Here is a 19995-nt window from a genome sequence, read left to right on the forward strand (position 1 = left end):
GGGGGGAGGGCAGATCTGGAGCAAGATGGCGTTGCTGTGGCGGCTGCTGCTGCTGCTTCTCCCAGGGTCAGCACTGGAACAGCTCCTTCCTTTGCATTCCCACTAGAACCGGCAGCTGCCCTGGTGTTCTGCAGCCGCTCTGCAGCCTCCTCTCCTGCCCTGGCGGTTATCGCTGCAGCCAGTGATCTCTTTCCCCCCCACCTCCTCGACGCTCCAGCTTTCTCTTGTTTTGGTGCAAAGCTTTTCCCCCTGTGTGGCAGCCGGAGAGGGGGGTGGGGGTGGGGTGGAGAGTGCGCGACTACATCTCCTCTCACTCCTTTTGCAAGACACTCACTAGGCTGTACCCATTCTTTGGAGGACGGCACCGAGCCAGGTGCAATTTGATTTTGTTTTTTTGCAGGCAGCTTCTCTTAGCATCTGTTTTGGCTTGATTTTGCAACGCCGAACGCCGGGGTCGTTGCGATTAAAAACAGCAGCCTCAAATTATAAAGAAAAGAAATAGATATATAGCTAAGCAACTCGCTTATGCTACCACTTGCAACTGTGGCCGTTGCAACCCGAACCCCCTTCATCTTCCCATGGAGGATGTAATCGGCTAAAAAATACCTGAAGGCGACGCACTGGGATAATAACATGGAGGAAGAGGAGGAGCTGCAGCATTGAATTCCCTGGCTGTGCTATCAAGAGGAAAGGAGATGGTGATTTTTTTAAATGTGGCACCGGCGCAACTTCTGGAGTTGCGAGAGCTTTCAGCCCCCTCCCCTCATCCCACCGCCTCACCTGCCTAGTGTCTGCTGCTTCTGTCATTTAATTTTTTGATCCACCCCCCCCCCTTCTCTCTTCTCTGCACCCCCTACAACCCTTCCCCCCTTTTCTGCTTTGCCATGGGAATGGTGGCAAATCTCTTGGCTATTGTCATGTCGGCTTCATTTTTCAACCCCAGCTTTGCCTTCAGTTCGCACTTCGACCCCGGTAAGTTGGCTTTATTTCTGTAAAAAAAAAAAAAAAAAAAAAAGTAATGAATTCTCAATTTTCCTTTCCCTTCCTCTCTATCTCTCTCTCTCCCCTCCCCCCCCAATCGCCTTTGATTTTCCTCTCCTTGCCTCCCACTTCAGCTACAGATTTATTTCCCCTTGCAGGCAATTATCCTCTACCTGCCCCCCCCCCCGCACTTCTTGCGTTCTTTAACCCTTTGCTGAATCTGAGCCATTTTATCAGGCCGCTGGTGGGAAAGGTGGCAGTTAAATCAAGCAAGGAAACAAAACAACACAACAACAGTACCCCAGTCCCCTGCTCCCACACACTGCTTTTGCCTTGGGTTGTGATTTTTAGAAAGGCTCCTCAGGAACAGATTCTTCCTGCAAAAGTTGCATCACCATTTATCAACTGTTCGGTTCCCCCTCCCCTTCCATCATTTTGGAAATTAGGGGTATGTGCAAAGAGTACCTGGGCATCTCCCATATGAGATAATTTGACATTTAAAGTGCAGTTCATACTAGTGTATGTGACATCTTCTGAGGGCATACCTTGCATGCAAACAAGGTATTTATGGTGGTGGCCACTCTTTAAAACATGACTTGTTTGGGGTGTGAGTGATTGAGGTTTTGAATTTTCGTGCCTGGAAGTTCCCTTTAATTGCAGAAGAGATGGAATTTTATGTGGCTTATAACCCTTGCAGGCCTCTTGCTCTGCGTTCTTGTGAAGGTTGTATTGCGTAAAGTCGAGCAAAAGTGGGGTGAGGGAACCTTGTTGCCTTGCTGGGCCTTTCTCTGTGCTGGGTGTCAGTCTTGAATTGAAACTTCCCTTTGCTAGAGGTGATTGATTTTTTGACCCTGTTCAGCCATAAACCTTTTGGCTGGGTAATTGCTAGTCCTTGATTTGTGGATGAGCAGGAGCATGTTGACTCTGCAAAGTCAGAATTGTTGTATCCCAGAGGGACTTGCATCTTCTGGTGACAGGTTTCACTGCTTTCCTCAGCCAGGAATCCCGAAAGGTAGAAACCTAATCTCTACATCGGCATCCCAATTTGCTCCTGAAGTGCTTTTACATCCATTGTCTTCCTGGTGCCTTTTGCTTTTATCGTCTGAAATAGCTTCTAATTCTCATGGGTCCCTCTCCCCTCCACATCTCCCCTCATCTCTTTCCACTAATTTGTGTGCCCCTAGTCCTTATCTGCCACACTGGTGGAAGACTGACTCAGTCGCCTATGAATGAAACATGAATTTGTTTTCAGTCCCTCCAAATGTCACTTTTATGTTCTCCACTGGATTTCTCATGTGAAAACAAACTGCCGTGTTCTGCCCTGATAATATGATCTTGGCACAGCTTTCTGGATTCCACTGCAGTTGCTACCTGGCAGGCCTGGAATGATGTCTTGGGCTCTGTAATGGCTTGAGTCTTCTCAAAAGGCATCTGTCCGATGAAAAACATGCAGAGGGATAGAGGATAGCACAAACAAACCAAACTCTGCCCTCGCTGATAAATAAATTTATTCAGGTCCTGTCCTTTGCCTTATACAGTCTTCAGCAAAAATTGGTAAAATGCTGTTCAGCCAAATTTCAGTTGGTGCATATAGGAACTTGCAACTCCATCATGTAGGCATTAGGGAATCGTATGTTATATAAGTAGCTATTTTGCAGCTTTTGTGTTAAATCTCAAGTGCATGCCCCAAATAAAAATGGACCTGTTTCCTTAGTTATGTATGTTTCTGTTGCAGTGTGTGAGCTGACCTTGCATTTCACCAATTTGGCCGCAGATGGAGGTTGATAAACAGAGAGGGATGCGATTACTTTGCTTTCATCTTCTAGGTGTTCATGTGGAAGGATTACCCAAATTTTCACAAAGGCTTTTGCAAGATCTCTTTCCTAAAAGCAGCATAGAAAGACAGTGTTGATCAGTGCAAATGAATGTATACTTTGGGTGGAATCATGTAATGCCTAAATAGTGTTAGCTTTTATCACTCATGAAAAAAGGTAATGACATAGTTTGTAAATAGCACCCTGGAACCATCAGCTCAGTCTGTTTAGCCACTAAAATAGCAAACATGGCTAGAGAGTGTTAGGAAAGGAATAAGAAATAATACCAAAAGGATCAGAATGTCTTAATATCAATCATTTGATGTATTATATGTTTACTTCTTGAATGATGCATGGTACTTTGGGTGCTTGTCTTTTAAAATACACGATGGACTTGGACATGGATACTAGTTACAGATGTTACATGGCACATATTCAGTATGTTGAAGGGTGTAAGAAAAATTCTCACCCTCTTTTTGTAGGTTCCCTTCCATCTTAGAAGAGAGATAGTGAAGATAGAATAAGTAGTGTTGGTTGAAGAAAAGTGAATAGGGAACGTTTGTTTGATTTTACATAATGCTAAAGCTAAAGAAAACTCAGAAGTAACACCAAAACATTAAACAAATCTTACAAAAATAGGTCTGTGTTAGCGTTGTGCAGCTCTCTCCCACTAGAAGTGGTAAATTGCCAGCTGATCCTCTGTGGCCACAATTTGGTGGACTGATCTTACACTGACTGTGCACCAATGTGCAGCTGACCTCCATGATCTGCAGTGTGTCCTGGGTTGCTTGCAACATTGGTTATGAACTACTCTGCAGCTGTGCCATGGGATCTGCATCATATTGTTGATGCAACCAATCATTTCCCAACTTATGTATAGCTTTGTGAACATCCCATAGTACGTGATTTTGATTTCAGAGGCATACAGTGTAAGTGTATGGACAGGATATTGGATAGCATGGACTTTCTCTCTTCTCAATGAAGTTTTGGATGGGGAAATAGATAGATGGGTTATGGTCATATTCAGCGCCCGACTGATTGCCACATATTTGGTTTTTTTGGCGGTCAGATTGACTAATGACTTCTTGTTTGTTGTTTTGTTTTTCCTGTGCCTCAATGTACGTGACTTGGATCGCTTGCTTGAGTCTTAAGGAGAGGTTTGCTCTCGGGTTGTAGCAAAGTGTGTTAAGGTTACATGAACTGATCTGGGAACAAGGGAGACAGAGTTGCTTCGTATAAGAGCAAGGGGATTGGAATAGGTGGCCTTTTATAGTTCGGTTCCTGTTCTCTTTCAGAGCTGTGGCTCTGTACCGATGAACCTGTGGTCCTCCAGCTGTTGGACTCACAACGGCCATCTGCCCCAGCCATTATGACTAGTGATCAGGGCCACAGGTTCCCCATTCCTGCTCTTTATATTGTGTATTGCTGTATTATTGATCCGCTGATCGTTGATCATATACAATGGGGTGGCAATCAGCGAAGCCTTGCTGGTGCTTGCAGCTGTTTCTCTACAATTCCTCTCCACATTTTCCTCTGATATTAGTTCTTATAAAAGGCTGAGTATGGAAGATAGTGGTTTGCCTAAGGCCACCTACTAGGTTCATAGCTGTGAAGAGATTTGATCAGGGGCCTTCCTGCCATATAGCTCACAGTCTTTGCCAGCTCTCAGACAGCAGAGGATTGTGAACTAATGAAACACAGCAATGCAGAAAGATTTTTAGCAGAGAGTCAAGGAATTAATAATTGCTTAAGTTATTAACCAGTGGTAAGCAGCTGGAAATTGGATTCACACAATCACCCCCCCCATGAGCGAGGTTTTGTATTTACATTTGTTTCGTGGTTGAGATGCACATGGAAACCTGTCTTGTGAATGCTTCAACACATGTGGTCAGCACACGTTTACCGGGCTTCAGAAAACAAGTTGGCCAAATTCCAAAGCAGCCAGCAAATAGACTGCTTGATGCTGCATTCAAAAGATTGGTAAACATATGGTTCATTTGCAAGGTGACCGGTAGTGCATGGGTGTGGGAGGGAGGGGTAGGAAATTGATACGTGAATCTATTCCAGAAGTAGATGGCAAGGAATGGTGTGCACGTACTCTTATCAGAGCAATAACTTCAAGTCAGCATTAGACTCCCATAGTGTATTAGCTCAGGCATAGGCAAACCCAGCCCTCCAGACGTTTTTGGGACTACAACTCCCATCATTCCTAGTGGTCAGGGATGATGGGAGTTGTATTAGCTTGTACACTGGCCTGTGTTTTTCAAGTTGAAATCAGTATTGGGGATTTGCTTTGTTGAGCACTGGTAGAGCTGCATGTCGTGGTAGAGTTCCCACTGTCAGTCTTCGGAGCCCCCTTGTCCTTCCTGTTTCTCCTATTTGTTGTCACTCACAGATAATGTACCCTGAATAAGTGAGCAAATGAAGGAACAACAGCATTCGCTCATTTTGTTCTCTTTCATCCTTATGAACTAGGCCTGTGGGATTAAGGAAAGTGTATAGGTCAGGAGGAGGTGGGACCATTCAAGGAGGGGAGAGAATCTTGTCACCCCAAAGACCTAGAGCAGATGCTCATATCAGCCCTTGTAAATGCAGAGATAATCATTGCAGGTACATTTATTTGGAGCAGGACAAAGGACCTGTGGTTGCTAAATGGTATCCTGCGCCCCTCAACTGAGAAAAGGGGTGGAAGGAGGTGTGCTGAGCATGGGAATGATGAGCATGAAGGGACCTCAATGACAGCTTATAGGCATTTACCTAGTGTCCTTTGGGGAAGAAATGGCTCTGCTTGGAATGCTTCTGGCTTGTCTGGAGCTGATAAGACCCACATGTTCAGTAGTGATACAGTAGGTGGAGCAAAGAGGGGAAACATATTGCTGGCACTATGATTGCCTCCCCAGGATCCTGCCTGCCTTACTTCAATGATATTCCTCTTTATGAATGTGCTGGCCAATTTTCTGACCCACCAGGAGCCCAGAGACAGAGAGGGAGGGATGTGGATCTAGGAAACTTAGGGTTTGGGGTACAGATAATGATAATAATATAATAAATTTTATTTATACCCCGCCCTCCCCAGCCAAGACCGGGCTCAGGGCGGCTAACAACCAATAATATAAACAATTTGATTAAAATACAACTTAAAAAACGAGATTACAACATTAAAACACTAAGATGCAGCCTCTTCACAGGAGGAGAAAGGAAAAAAGAAAGAGGGGGGAGGGAATCAAATTGATTCTAAGCCAAAGGCCAGGCGGAACAACTCTATCTTACAGATCCTGGCAGGTAAAATGACTGGTATCATACGCTAAACCAGGCTTCCTCAACCTCGGCCTTCCGATGTTTTGGGACTACAACCCCCATCATCCCTAGCTAGCAGGACCAGTTGTCAGGGATGGTGGGAATTGTAGTCTCAAAACATCTGGAGGGCTGAGGTTGAGGAAGCGTGTTGTAGAAGGTTTTCCATCCAGCCTTTCGGGGTCTTGTGGAGGAATTATATGACTTCTCACATATATTCTTTTTTAAGTCATATTTTATAGTAGGATTATGTTTCAAATAGTATGCATGTGCATGTTAGGAGAGCGGTGTTGCTTTGCCTTCTTGAAAGTGAAATGATGCTTCCTTCCTTGGGCTCCATCTCTGCCTAGGGCTGTCATGCCAAGCAGTGAACTGTCCACCTGCTATTTTGCTGTGGTCAGATGTTGTCAGATGTTTCATGAAGTTACTGTGTCAGTAGAAACTTTTTGTTTCATTATACAGTGGTACCTCGGGTTACAGACGCTTCAGGTTACATACACTTCAGGTTACAGACTCCACTAACCCAGAAACAGTACCTTGGGTTAAGAACTTTGCTTCAGGATGAGAACAGAAATTGCTCGGCGGCGGCAGCGGGAGGCCCCATTAGCTAAATTGGTGCTTCTGGTTAAGAACAGTTTCAGGTTAAGAACGGACCTCCAAAACGAATTAAGTTCTTAACCAGAGGTACCACTGTAGTGTCATTAACGAAAACAAGAGTGAGGGCTGCTTGGCCTTAGCCTGTTAGTAGTGGGCAAAGGTGGATGAATCTGTCCATTTTAATTTCTCCCTCTTTCTCATTTTTTCTAGTCTTAAATTCAGTTCTCCATATTTCTGCAGCAATGTGCACTTATGAGAAAAAATAATCCTCATGAAAATTCATAACCATTTTAGTGCGAATTTCTCCTAATAAACACATTTTTGTATGCACTTTCGTCTAATATGCACATTTGGTATGGAGTTTTGACTGATATACAGATCTTTACAAGCAATTTCCCCTAATGTAATGCATTTGTGTATGTTACTTCCACTTATTATATGCATCTGTTTGCACACTTTCCCATAATTATATGCATTTTTGTCCAGATTGTTTTGTTGGAGAACCGTGTTGCAAAAATTTGGAGCTGTGTGAATTTTTGAAGGATGCTGTTTTAGTTCATATATTAGTTCAAGGTGTGCAAATTAGGTAGTTTTGCATTAAAATGCAAATAAAACAAAATTGCTTCTCCAAGTTTGCTTAGCTGAGGTAAATTTAGCAACATACCAGAGCTTCTCTTATTGGCCACCTGCTTATACCTGCAGGCACCTCACCTCTGAACAGTAGCTAGTGGTAAAGGATACTGATTGTGAACACCCATGACCCCTCCTTGCTTGCAAGGAGTACCCCTTCTGTGCTGAATCTAATACTGATGATGCTTGAAGAATGGGTCACTCCGCTAGTTACTTGGCACAAATGCTGTTAAAAACTGAACTCTTTTTTAAAATAATAATTGCTCTTACTATATTTTATTTCCATTAACTGTCCCTCATGTGAAAAGCTAAAAAGGCAACAGTAAATTTTTTGCATTTATAGAAATCCTTTCCTAGCATTATTAACAAGTTAAAATGATCAGTTGCACTTCTTTGAAAAGTTAAATTAATTGTTGCACAAAAACAGTTAATTTGTTTCTGTAATTATCAAAAGTATTAAACCTGTTGTCGATTAAAGTATTTTTGCTGTTACTGTTCTAATAACAACTAAGCAGCAACAACAATAAAATGAAGATGACTGAGCAATCCTAAAAATGCTTGACTGTTATATCACAATATTTGATCACTCAGTTGGCCAAGTTTCTTTTGCCCGGCTTAGGCCATCTCTGTTTTCTTTTCATTCTCATTCAATCTGTGCTTTGTTAATAAAAAATAAATAAATCTCAGAGCATTCCCTGTTGGTTCATTTATGCCTGGAGCACTCCGTGTGTATTCCTGAGCCAAATGCCTTTTGCCTTTCCATTGGAATTTGGCTATCTCCAGAAATGGCAATGACATTAGCATGGCTTAATTTGCGAGTGAGACTTGGTAATTCACATCTCAGACTCAGGAATGTGTGACAGTTTAGTAGCAGGCAGATCATTTTCATTGTCAGCAAACTGACGATAGTCTAGAAAGTGGATGGTGCGGAAGAATGAGTCCCAGACGCTGGCTCTGAGCTGAGTATCTCCTGGTTCTGACTACTTGACTGGCAGGAGGTTTATGAAGTGCATAAAAATGGGACTCCTGTTCATACCTTTGAACTATTTGAGGGGTGGCTGAAAATTTCTCAGTCAAAACCCAACTTCATTCTGCTTAGATTGAGGTATTTTCAGCCATCTCTTGCACATAGCTTGTTCCCAGGGGCCTTGCTGGGATTAGCTGATAAGGGATTCCACGATGCATGATATGAAATAAAACACCTCTCCCAAAAGACGCTAAGCTGGGCCAAAGAGAGAAGAGTTGGGTTGTAGGAATGGTTTCATACAGGCACTGAGTTGGCTTTGCTTATTGGAGTTCCCTTTGGTGTTCTATGTTCCATCTATGGTTTCTGGGTTGTTGTTTTTTTGCAGTAGCTCTTTAGACCTGAGTACTCGGCTTACATTTGTTTGGAACTTGTACTTGTTGAACCTTTGTGGAGCTGGGTGCCTGTTTTCCTGAAAGTTGAGATATTTTCTGTCTAGCATCTCCACCATCCTAGGCGGTGTAGTTTGTGTATGGTTACACTCCTTTGTGGAGAAGTTTATAGGCCACCTGCAAGGCAGAGTTATAAGATAACTAGGTGGGAGCAGGTAGATGGAATGAGTTCCAAAAGGCCAGAAAGAAAGCAAACATGGTACTCCCCCCCCCCACCAAGGAAAAGTACTAAGAACAATACAGCATTTATAAATACTGTATGTACCTTGGTTTGAATGGCTGGTAGGTTTCTGGAAAAATGAATAAAACAATCAAATTGTGTAGACTTAGCTTGAAAACATGGGAAGGGGAGGGTAAAAGCTAATGTGGTTCTACTAAGAACAAGTCTACAAACCCACATTTTGAAGGACAGGACTAGAATTCAAAACTCCCTTCCCCCCGGTACAGATACTTCCCCCCAGGATTGCCACATTTTCTGACATTAGAGGTTGGTTTGAAATTTTTTGATAGAGAACTGCAGTCAAAAGAAATGGATCTTGCCTGTCAGGGAACTGCCATCGGAGAGTCAGGTGGTGGAAGGGCTCAAGGAGGCTAGGAGAGCCTCGGGTGCTGAGGAAGGAACCAGCAGGGGGAGAGAGAGAGTTCCCGCAGAAACTCAGTCGGAGGGATGGCTCCAAGATACTTCCAGTGAGAACAGCGGAGAGGTCTCAGGACCTCCGCTGGGGACGCCTACTCCGCGTAGGAAACTGTCACGCAGAGAATCCAGAAGGATAGTTTCCGTTAAGGAACTCTTATGTTGGCGTAAATTCCGGAAGCGCCCACTGACGGATTCTGCCAGCGATTGAGGTAGCCATGCGTCCATGGCTCCACGGACTGGGAGAGTTTAGAAACAGATAGCATGAGTGGAGAACTCAACCATTTACGCACAAGCAGCCCCTAAACCCATAACATTGCCCATATGTATTTTTCATTTGTTTATGGTTGTCTTGAGGACAGAGCCAGGAAAGATACGGAGCTACCACTGTTACTTTGGGGAGGGAACATTGCTCAACACAGAGGAGTTCTCAGGTTCAGTTCCTGGCATTTCCAGTTCAAAAAGATCACAGGTAGGCAGAACCCCCAACTTAGGACCCTGGCCAGAGTATGCAGAACTAGGGTAGAAGGATAAATTGTGTGACTCTGATATAAGGGTCTTCCCCTTCCCCCTCCCCCTTAATGTTTTCTATTACCTGTCTATGTAGGCTAATGGTTCCTTAAGACTCAGGAGGAAGGAGAAATTTGATTCAGTTTGGCTGGGAACTGCAGCACAAGGGGCGTTGCTAGAATACTAGCCCTGTACTTGGTGCTTTGAGTTGTGAAAAACGTTAGGGCTACCAAAGCACTTATTTCTCACCTCCCCATCAGCTGACACATTCAATGCAGAATTGAACCCCACCCTCCTGCCCATCCGCTGATGTCATGAGTAGTGTCAGCTGACTGAGGGGTGGGTGCTGTTTTGGAAAAATGGCCTTATGGGTCAAATTGGACCCCTCTGGCAGGCCAGGATTAGGTTGCAAGCTTCCCACCCCTGGGGTAAATCATGAAGGGCTTTTGCCATAGTGAAACCATAAGCAACTGCCTGGCACTGACACCAGTTTATTTATTTTGTTTATATTCCATAGTGTAATTGACAGTGACATCCATAGGTTTTGCACATAGTCTGTATCCAGGCCCTAGCCAAGCCTAGACCTGCCAAGCTTCAGCAAGGTTGCTGCATTATGTGCCCCATGACTAGACTGAGAATTCCAGAATGTTGCTGATCCCTTTTGAAAGTAGGGCTCAAAGACAGCTGTTTGTCGGTGGCTTAAAGACCTCTTGGGATCAGCCACACTCCAGAGTTTCTGATCAAGAGCTTGGCTCTGGAGTGTATCTGATTCCAGATGAAAGCAGGGCTTGAAAACAGCACCAACCAAGTTGGTTGGCTGGAATCTTGCTTTGCAGTAAGTCTTGAACTCAAGCCATGCTGCAGAGCAAAAACAGTCCACCTGACAGCATGGGGATATAGGTGACTGATAGGTGGCCAGCCCCACCCACCTGTCAAAGTGACCCACTAGGGATGGAGGATCTTGGGATCTGGCCCACCAGCTAGATCCTGTCCCTCACCCTGCCTCCATCCATGCATACACTCAACAAGAGCTGGTATTTCTGTCCCCGTCTACATCAGGGAAACTGTTCCAAGCAAGGAGAAGAGCAGAATTGAATGTGTTGATGGTGGCTGTTCTTGTTTGCTCATGGGTCCAGCATCTTAAAGCTGAGAATCTGATTTGGCTTAGGGCTCTATAAATAACTTTCTTTGGTCATTGCTTCCTCGTTCCTCCTATGCCCTAGGGGGAGGTAGGAGTTGGAACATTAGGGCATCAATAAGGCATTGATTAAGTCAGGAAAAGTTTGGAGCAACGTGGCTGATAAGTGACAGGTAGCTGCTATTGCTACATCAACCGTTTACCTTAAATAGGTTATTTATAGGCAGGGCTTGGATATGGGCCAAAAATAGTTGGCAACCTTTGTGTGTGCTGTAGGACAGTATGTGCTCTTAATGCAGCAGTGTTTTTCTGTCTATAAAATTGTTGCAGGTTGGTTGGATGGATGGTTGTGGAGGGAAGTGGCAGAGAACGTTTCATGTCACTATTATTGGCTTCTCTGCATATGGCACGGGGAAGAAACATATACGTAGCAAGTCCCAGAACTATTACTTCATCAGAAATGCAACCTTGTTTTAAAAGCACAGTGTGAGTGAGTTGCTTGTTGTGAGCATTTTTTAGTGCCACGGGTACTAAACAAAGGCTGAAATATTGATTTTGTTGGAAGAATGTGAACCATGTGTTCTGAGTGTTTGGATGCAAAAATATATTTTCTTATTGGAATACCGGTGGGAGGGAGTTTGAGGACTTCTGGTTTGAATCTGCCCAGCACAAGTGTGATAGAGAGGTGTTTGAATGCCCTTTTGTACTCCTTCACGTAAGGGAAAGAATGATGAGAGCATAGATTCCCCACCCTGACATTTTCAATGTGTGGTTAGGGGCTGGAGTAGGAATTCTAAGCTGCATTAGTGATTGTGAATTGAGGGTGGTGCTTTGTTCTGTATAGCTTCAGAGACTGCATAGCAATGCCATGTTCACATGAATAATTGCTGCAGCTTAACAAACTCTTAATGTGTTTTGCCTTGAACCTATATGCATTTTCTTGAAATTAAGTCCCATTGATTTCAGCAGAGCTAACTTCCAAATCAATGTGTTTTGGCACATATGCACTTAGGCGCATAAATTGCCCACTTTCTTTGTTATCACTGAGACTTCATTCGTATGAAAAGATTTGCAGACTGCGTTAGGTATTCAAAAGGGTTATTCAGAAAGATTACTTTGCAGAGTTCATGTGTTCATTATTCACAGGAACACATTTTCCACAAGGAGGACCATATTTGCAGAAGTCATGTTGTCAGCTGACTCCAGAGTGTATCTCTCTTCTACTTTTCAGAGGGGGAGATGCTTCTTTTCTTTTTGGTGAAACACAGGACGCCTTAGAAGGAGTGGAGCAGGTTTGGTTCTGGTAACATCATTTAAGTAAACCACACTGTTTGGGAAATAAGGTACTGTCAGGGGCTCAGGAGCAGAGGCACAGGAGAGGGAGGAAATGGAGAGCGAGGGGGAGGAATCCGAGGGAAGCACAGGAGATGAAAGTGGTCCGAGGGATTCCATGAGCCTCTCCAGCGAATCGGAAGATTCACAGAAGGGAGCGCCGATGGCCAGGGCAAGGGGGGTGCCAAGGGGGAAACCCCAGAAGAAAGGGGCCAGCGGGGACTCCCAGAGCAGCAGTTGGAAATCAGGACCAGCTTCCCCACCAGAGCGCAGTGGGGGGGAGGAGTCCCAGGCATCGGGACCAGTGTTCTCACCACCAGCGAGAGGAGATGAGTCAGGATTGACCACGCCTCCATCGGAGAGCGGGGAAACGGTCAAGAGGAAGGTTACCGGCTGGGCGCGCGCGCCAAGTTCAAATGTACAGGCGAGCGGCACAGCAGGTAGCCCGGATAGGGAGCCAGGTCCTAAAGCCCGCCGGAAGGAGGGGCAAGACTCAGGGGGGTCAGCGTCAGAAGAGTCCAGAAAGGAGGAAACCCCAGGGGGCAGAAGGACCCAGAGGAGGAAAGAATAACGGAAGAGGTGGAGTAAGGCTAGAGTCTTAAACTGGTGTCTAGGAGGCGGAGACTCAGACGGAGCTTCGCCGGTCTAGCTTCTAAGACGTAGAGTTGCACGCTGCGGTTTGGAAATGGAAACTAACCTTCAATAAAGACTTTTATACGTTATTACTGGCTAGCGTTGGTCCTCTGTGAGCTGGGACCTAGAGGCAGCTCTGACAGGTACTGTCATGAGTCTACTACTGTCATGATTTGTGCAAAACAGCCCAGATCAGTTATAGAATTGTTGCTTGGCAGAAGGCTCTTATTCACAGGTGTCAAACACAAGGCCCGCGGGCTGAATCCGGCCCACCAGACCTTGTCATGTGACCCGTGTAGCCGCCACCGCCTGCCAGCCTTCACCTTTTGTTCTCGCTTTTTTTTTTTTTTTGACACAAGAAAGCCGCCTCTTCAGCGCATGCGCGGCAGCCTACAAGCCAGAGAATGTCTACCCTCTAGCAGCGCCGGCCGTTCTACACAGGAAACCTCCACTTTACACATAGTCCTACAGATACAACCGGCCCTTTGAGGGTGACCAAACTGCTGATGCGGCCCCCGATGAATTTGAGTTTGACACCCCTGCTCTTATTTGTACCTTGATGACTTGACGGATATCATAAACATGCAGTAGGCAGAGTTGGCCAATCCCAGGTCCTATTATGTCTCAGAGCCATTTAGGAGCTACTTGGTGAGCACGAGATCCCTTCTTGCCAAGGGTCTTGGGCAGACGGAGTCTCTTGAATTCCAAGGCAAAGCACAATGAAATTTAGAGCAAAAACATTTAATTCAAAAGAAACAAGCAGAATAGAAAACCAAATAAAATAAGAATGCAGAAAAGCAATTTCTACTATTCTTGAGCTAATCGCTATTCCACAGAGGAGGCAAAACAATTTGGAGCATGTTTACTTTAATTTACAGTGTCAGAAAAATCAGTTTTCTGTGTAGAAACACAAAACCCCTGACACATATCCAGCGAGAGCAGTCCCAAGGATGTTCATCTTTCATATTACCACTGAGAGCCCATTGTAATCCACAGAAGTAATTGCCAAGCCTTTTGATGTGGAAATAATATTTCCCATTTCCTTTATTCCATCTGCATTCTTTCCTAACAACACTTGAGTTAGATGCAAGGGCATATTCCATCCAAAGTTAAGGACTGTTAACTCCTATTGATTTCAATAACAATGTTCAGCACAGACATGAGTTTCTCCCATTGAAACAAACAGGATCTAAAAGAAGAGTTTGGATTTGATATCCCGCTTTATCACTACCCGAAGGAGTCTCAGAGCGGCTAACATTCTCCATTCCCTTCCTCCCCCACAACAAACACTCTGTGAGGTGAGTGAGGCTGAGAGACTTCAGAGAAGTGTGCCTAGCCCAAGGTCACCCAGTAGCTGCATGTGGAAGAGCAGGGAAGCGAACCTGGTTCACCAGATTACGAGTCCACCACTCTGAACCACTACACCACACTGGCTCTCAAGTGCTTGACCTTGGCATGATTATGTGGCAAGGGTTAACCAAACCCATTCTTGCTGGATCTCCATATCAGTATTGACTGTTGAGAGTTATGTGATGTCTGTCTGGATCTTTCTTGTTTTCTTGGTGAAATATTTCTAAGTTACACTTTTGTTGTTACTGTGCTTCACTTTCAACTGAAAAAAGAAAAAAAGACTCATAAATTGTAAATCACAGAGTGGTGTGACCACATTTGTCTGGTACCGCAAAGATAAAAAAAGAATCTTGTGCTCTCATTTTTAGTGTGTTTTTAGATCTTTGGCGCCAGTTTCCCCTGTGCTGGGTTTCGGCTGTTTTTATTCTGTTTTTATTATGGTTCTCATGGTTTTATGTCGGTTATATTGCTATTTTTAAATATATGTATCATATTATTTGATTGTGTTTTTGCATTTTATTGATTCATAACTTCCGAAGCCACCCAGGGAACTTTGTTGATACATAAATAATATTTATTGTGGAGTAAGCTTTTGTGGATTCATTAAGTGAGAGTGTTATAAACGCTCATAATATTGTAACATTCAAGATCCTTTTCAGCAGCAGACATAGATTAACAAAAGGAGAATTTTAGCAGAAATGCATAAATGTCTTTAGAGAATATCAAACAGTATTTTTCAGCAAATGGAAACACAGGTTTAGCATTTCAATGGCACAGTAGCAGCTTGAGTTCCAAAGGGGATTAAGATATGTATACAGTTAAACACTTGTCACTGATACCTTTTCTTTAAAGAGAAATTGCTTCCTTCTCAATGAAAGAAGTATAGGGGTTAACCATGTGCTAAGGGTTTGATAAAATGAAATAACTATAAGAAGGGGAATGAAAGTAGGAGGAAGCAGCAGTGATATGTACTAATTTTAAAGAGCCCCTCTTTAAAAATAAATACTTGTGTTAACTGCTTATTCATGAGAATTCTGTTAGAATATCTTCCTTAGAGAGCATTACTGATCCTTTGCTAGGAAACAGAGCAGAAGAGAGTTCTGGGTCATCCTCCTTCACTGAACATGCATTTCCTTAAGAGGAAAAAAAGTGGGACAAGAACTTCTGGTTGTAAAGAATATTTGAACAGTACTGTACTGAAGGAAGATGACTGTAGTAGAGTACAGTACAGCCGTTGTTTGATCCTGGCCTATCAGTTTTAGACAGCCAAATATCCTACCTCTGATAATAGCATCGCCCTAATGATTCAGATGGAACGCGGGTGGCTCTGTGGTCTAAACCACAGAGCCTAGGGCTTGCCAATCAGAAGGTCAGCAGTTCGAATCCTGGCAACGGGGTGAGCTCCTATTGTTCGGTCCCAGCTTCTGCCCACCTAGCAGTTTGAAAGCATGCCAGTGCAAGTAGATAAATGGGTACCGCTCCGGTGGGAAGGTAAATGGTGTTTCCGTACACTGCTCTGGTTCACCAGAAGCGGCTTAGTCATCCATGACCCGGAAGCTGTCTGCGGACAAACACTGGCTCCCTCGGCCAGTAAAGTGAGATGAGTGCCACAATGCCAGAGTCGTCCGCAACTGGACTTAACTGTCAGGGGTACCTTTACCTTTAATGTTTCAGAAGAAAGGTAGGGTGGGATTGGGAAGTTTCTCCTTCTCCCCCAAAAAGCGTTTTTCCTATTTCCAAAAGAGAAGATTTTGTGTGACGTCACTACCACGGCATAGATTCTAGCACAGGATGTATGATGCATACCTGCCTACTAACTGAAAAAACAGTGGTGATTAGTGGTAGAGGTGGAAAAACAAAAATGCAGGAGGGTGCTTGGTAGCTTTGACCATCCCCTGGCTCCCCTGTTTTTAAGTGTGACAACCCTCTGCCTTCCTTCTCAAGCCTCCATGTATACTAGGTCTTTTCTCATATGGTTAAGGTGGGACAGGAGTGTATTGACAGCACTGAGATATTCTATAGGTAAAGGTAAAGGTAAAGGGACACCTGACCATTAGGTCCAGTTATGACCGACTCTGGGGCTGCGGCACTCATCTCGCTTTATTGGCCGAGGGAGCCGGCGTACAGCTTCGGGGTCATGTGGCCAGCATGACTAAGCTGCTTCTGGCGAACCAAAGCATCACACGGAAACGCTGTTTACCTTCCCACCAGAGCGGTACCTATTTATCTACTTGCACTTTGACGTGCTTTCAAACTGCTAGGTTGGCAGGAGTAGGGACCAAGCAACGGGAGCTCACCCCGTTGCGGGGATTCGAACCACCGACCTTCTGATCGGCAAGTCCTAGGCTCTGTGGTTTAACCCACAGCACCACCTGCGTCCAGAGATATTCTATACACCCCTCCAAACACAATGCGTATTTAAGTGCTAAGGGCAGGTTGTACTAAGCATTGTTGTTTGTGAATACAAAGAGATAGAGACAGACATTAAACAGCAGCTCAGCTCCCAAAATACAGGGCAGATTTCCAAAGCAATGCTGAGCACATGTTGCTAGGTCCTTTGGATTTCCAGGTGTTCAAGATTTTCAAATACTTTGCTTTTGGAGCACTGAGTAAACCGAGGACAGAACTGCATTGGAAATAAATCTTTTTAGAAAACTTAGTGGAACTGAGTGATTTGTGATGGGATTTGCGCTTTTGCTGTAAAGGGTTTTGCTACGGAGGGGAATGGGAGAGTTGGGGGTGCAGGTAGAAAATGACTTGTGGCATCAAAGCTGCATCAAAGAAGTTCACCATGGAGTGGTTGGCAGGACAAGGGTACGTTTCTTTGTTTCTGGGCAGTTTCTTGCTGCAGTGCTGAGAACAGTTTTCTTTGCAAGCACTGCACTGCAGCAGCAGCAGTAGGAGCAGCAGCAAAAGGTTGATTCCTCTTGGATGTTTATGGCCTTAGAGATTAAAGTAGAGATCTGTTAAAAGGAAGAAGGGGAAAGATCTATATTGTGTGGCTGTTTGGGTGGTGCATTTTTTTTTTAGCTGACATTTCTCTGGCCCTTGATGCTCTCACAAGTGCTCTTTCTTGCTCTCTTCCCCCCCACCCCGCCCCTTCTTCAGCCTGGCATGGGTGATTACCTTTTGGATGATGACAATACAAATTCCTGTCAAAGCAAATTAAGAGAAATTAATACAAGAGTTTTGAAATGGCTCAGATCTCTGGAATTGTTCAGAGCACAAATTATGAGTCATGCAATCCTGCTTTTCCCTGGCTGTACGGAATGCAGTGAGCTGAAAAGCCCTGGGTGCTGGAGTGTGGAAATGATTGTTTGCTCTGGCCATTGCACTGAACTTGCTGTGTTTTGTACAAAAAAGGCTTTGGATGTATGAAGTTTACAGGCCTTGTTTATAGGGTGGCCACTTATGCATCAAAACCATCCCCAAAGGAAATGCATCACCAAAATAAGAGAGAGTGCATATTTGAATAAAATCTGCATGTGCTAATTTTTATGTGTACATGCAAATGTTAAGATGCTTACACTGATTTGTAGGGAAGACTGTGACCAGTTGACCTGTGTGCCTGCTTGGTTTGCATTCAGGTGCTAACTGTTCTTGGACAATTTCAAGGCCCATGCTACTCTCACTGAATAGAAGACTTTCCTCTGTAAAGTAAGAGACATGGCCACCCTTGCTTGCACTAGTAGGCCCTGGTGCAACTTGATGTTCACATAGCATCTCAATGAGCCTCATCTGAATGTAGCTACATCCTCCCACCCTCTCTCTTAAGTATGGACAGGGGAGGAAGCCACTGCTCCCTGTCCCTTATGGGGTACCCAAGAGCCCATATATTATTTTTTTTTATAAATATTTATTAAAGTTTTTAAATATAAATGCACAAATAATAAACAGTCTTACTTCTATCACAGACATAATTTCATCACTTCTTTGGGCTCCCTCACGTCTCCCGCTCCCATTTACATCGTTAAAAGTTTTTTCCAAACAAATTATCAACTTGTTTACAATCTCATGTCCACTCATTCAAATATAATCTAGCACTTCTTCCAAAAAATTTTATATTTTCTTTAGTCTCACTTATCATCAAATTTCAAATCTAATTTAGTGGTGGCCAGTTTTTTATAATCTAGCATCCTTCTTAGCATTCAACCAAATTACAATGTTTTTGTAGATACTTCTTGAATTTCTCCCAGTCTTCCTCCATCTTCTCTTCTCCCAGGTCACGGATTCTGCCAGTCATCTCGGCCAGTTGCATATAGTCCATCAGTTGCATCTGCCACTCTTCCAGTGTGGGTAGATCTTGAGTTTTCCAGTTTTTTGCGATGAGTATCCTTGCTGCCGTTGTTGCATACATGAAGAATGTTCGGTCCTTCTTTAACACCTTCTGGCCGACAATACCCAGAAGGAAGGCCTCTGGTTTCTTAGTAAAGGTATACTTAAATACCTTTTTCAGCTCATTATATATCATTTCCCAGAAGACCTTCACCTTAGGGCATGTCCACCAGAGGTGAAAGAATGTTCCTTCGTTTTCTTTACATTTCCAACATTTATTATCAGACGAATGGTATATTTTGGCAAGTTTAACTGGGGTCATGTACCATCTATATATCATTTTCATTACATTTTCCTTCAGAGCATTACATGTGGTGAAGTTCAGCCCAGTGGTCCACAACCTTTCCCAGTCCTCAAACATAATGTTATGCCCAATGTCCTGTGCCCATTTTATCATAGCCGATTTAACCATTTCGTCTTGTGTATTCCATTTTAACAGCAAGTTATACATTCTAGATAATACCTTAGTCTTTGGTTCTAACAATTCAGTTTCTAACTTCGATTTCTCCACCTGGAACCCTAACTTTTTATCATCCCAAGAGCCCATATAGAGTCCTTATGTAGGTTCTCTATCGGCAGGAGAAAATAATAGAGGTCAACCAGAGAATATTGAGAAGCAAGGCAGCTGGTAGGTATGATCTTTATTAACTGTTGCAGCAGGGTGCTCACAACCACGTGCAGGAGGCAGGAGGAACCCAGAACAATGGTGTGCAAGCTCTTATATAGACATTTGAAATTGCCCACCCTGGAGCCCAAGACCACTCCCCAATATATCATACATACATCGCAGAAGGGGCGGTCTACAACAGAATCCTGTCTGGCAGGAAACCTGTTCATAGGTTTACCTGGCTGATAATGGGTTTATCTGGGCAGCCTGGCTATTCTTTTGTGATGATAAATACTTAAAACAAAATAAATAAAAAATCCTTCCAGTAGCACCTTAGAGACCAACTGTTATTGGTATGAGCTTTCGTGTGCATGCACACTTCTTCAGATAAATACTTAATTCCTGAGTCCAGGTTACAGGCTCACCCTATTCATATCTGAAATGTGCCCTTAGGGCAGGATTTGTGACCAAAGACACAGTGGGGAGGTTTTTCCCATTTCCTACCTCCTTGCAGAGAAACATTTGAGGTCAATTTGGGAGAGACAAAATGGTTTCAGGACGTTTTTTCCCTGTACTGTTTCAGACATGCAGTTTATATATTTATGTATGTGTTTGCTTGGTATATTTATTTTATATCTTAGACCTTATAATTCTCATAACACCGCCATACTCAGAGTCCAAACCAGACTCATCTGATTCATTCCAGGTGGATTATGAACCAAAT

The 19995-nt window shown here is 43.9% G+C and overlaps 1 protein-coding gene across 5 annotated transcripts in view; it reads left to right on the forward strand.

The window, feature by feature from the left end:
- Window positions 1-265: 265 nt before the first annotated feature.
- Window positions 266-19995, forward strand: part of AATK (apoptosis associated tyrosine kinase) — an 87971-nt gene continuing 68241 nt past the window's right edge. For 3 of the 5 annotated variants that reach the window (XM_081849511.1, XM_081849512.1, XM_081849513.1), the window contains exon 1: window positions 266-972. In XM_081849511.1, the coding sequence (XP_081705637.1) occupies window positions 885-972 (88 nt within the window). In that variant the 5' untranslated portion in view covers window positions 266-884. The remainder of the gene's footprint in view (window positions 973-19995) is intronic. The other 2 variants (XM_081849514.1, XM_081849516.1) reach the window with 2 other exon arrangements.

Source organism: Podarcis erhardii, assembly GCF_964252035.2.
Source record: "Podarcis erhardii genome assembly, chromosome: 2".
NCBI lineage: Eukaryota > Metazoa > Chordata > Lepidosauria > Squamata > Lacertidae > Podarcis > Podarcis erhardii.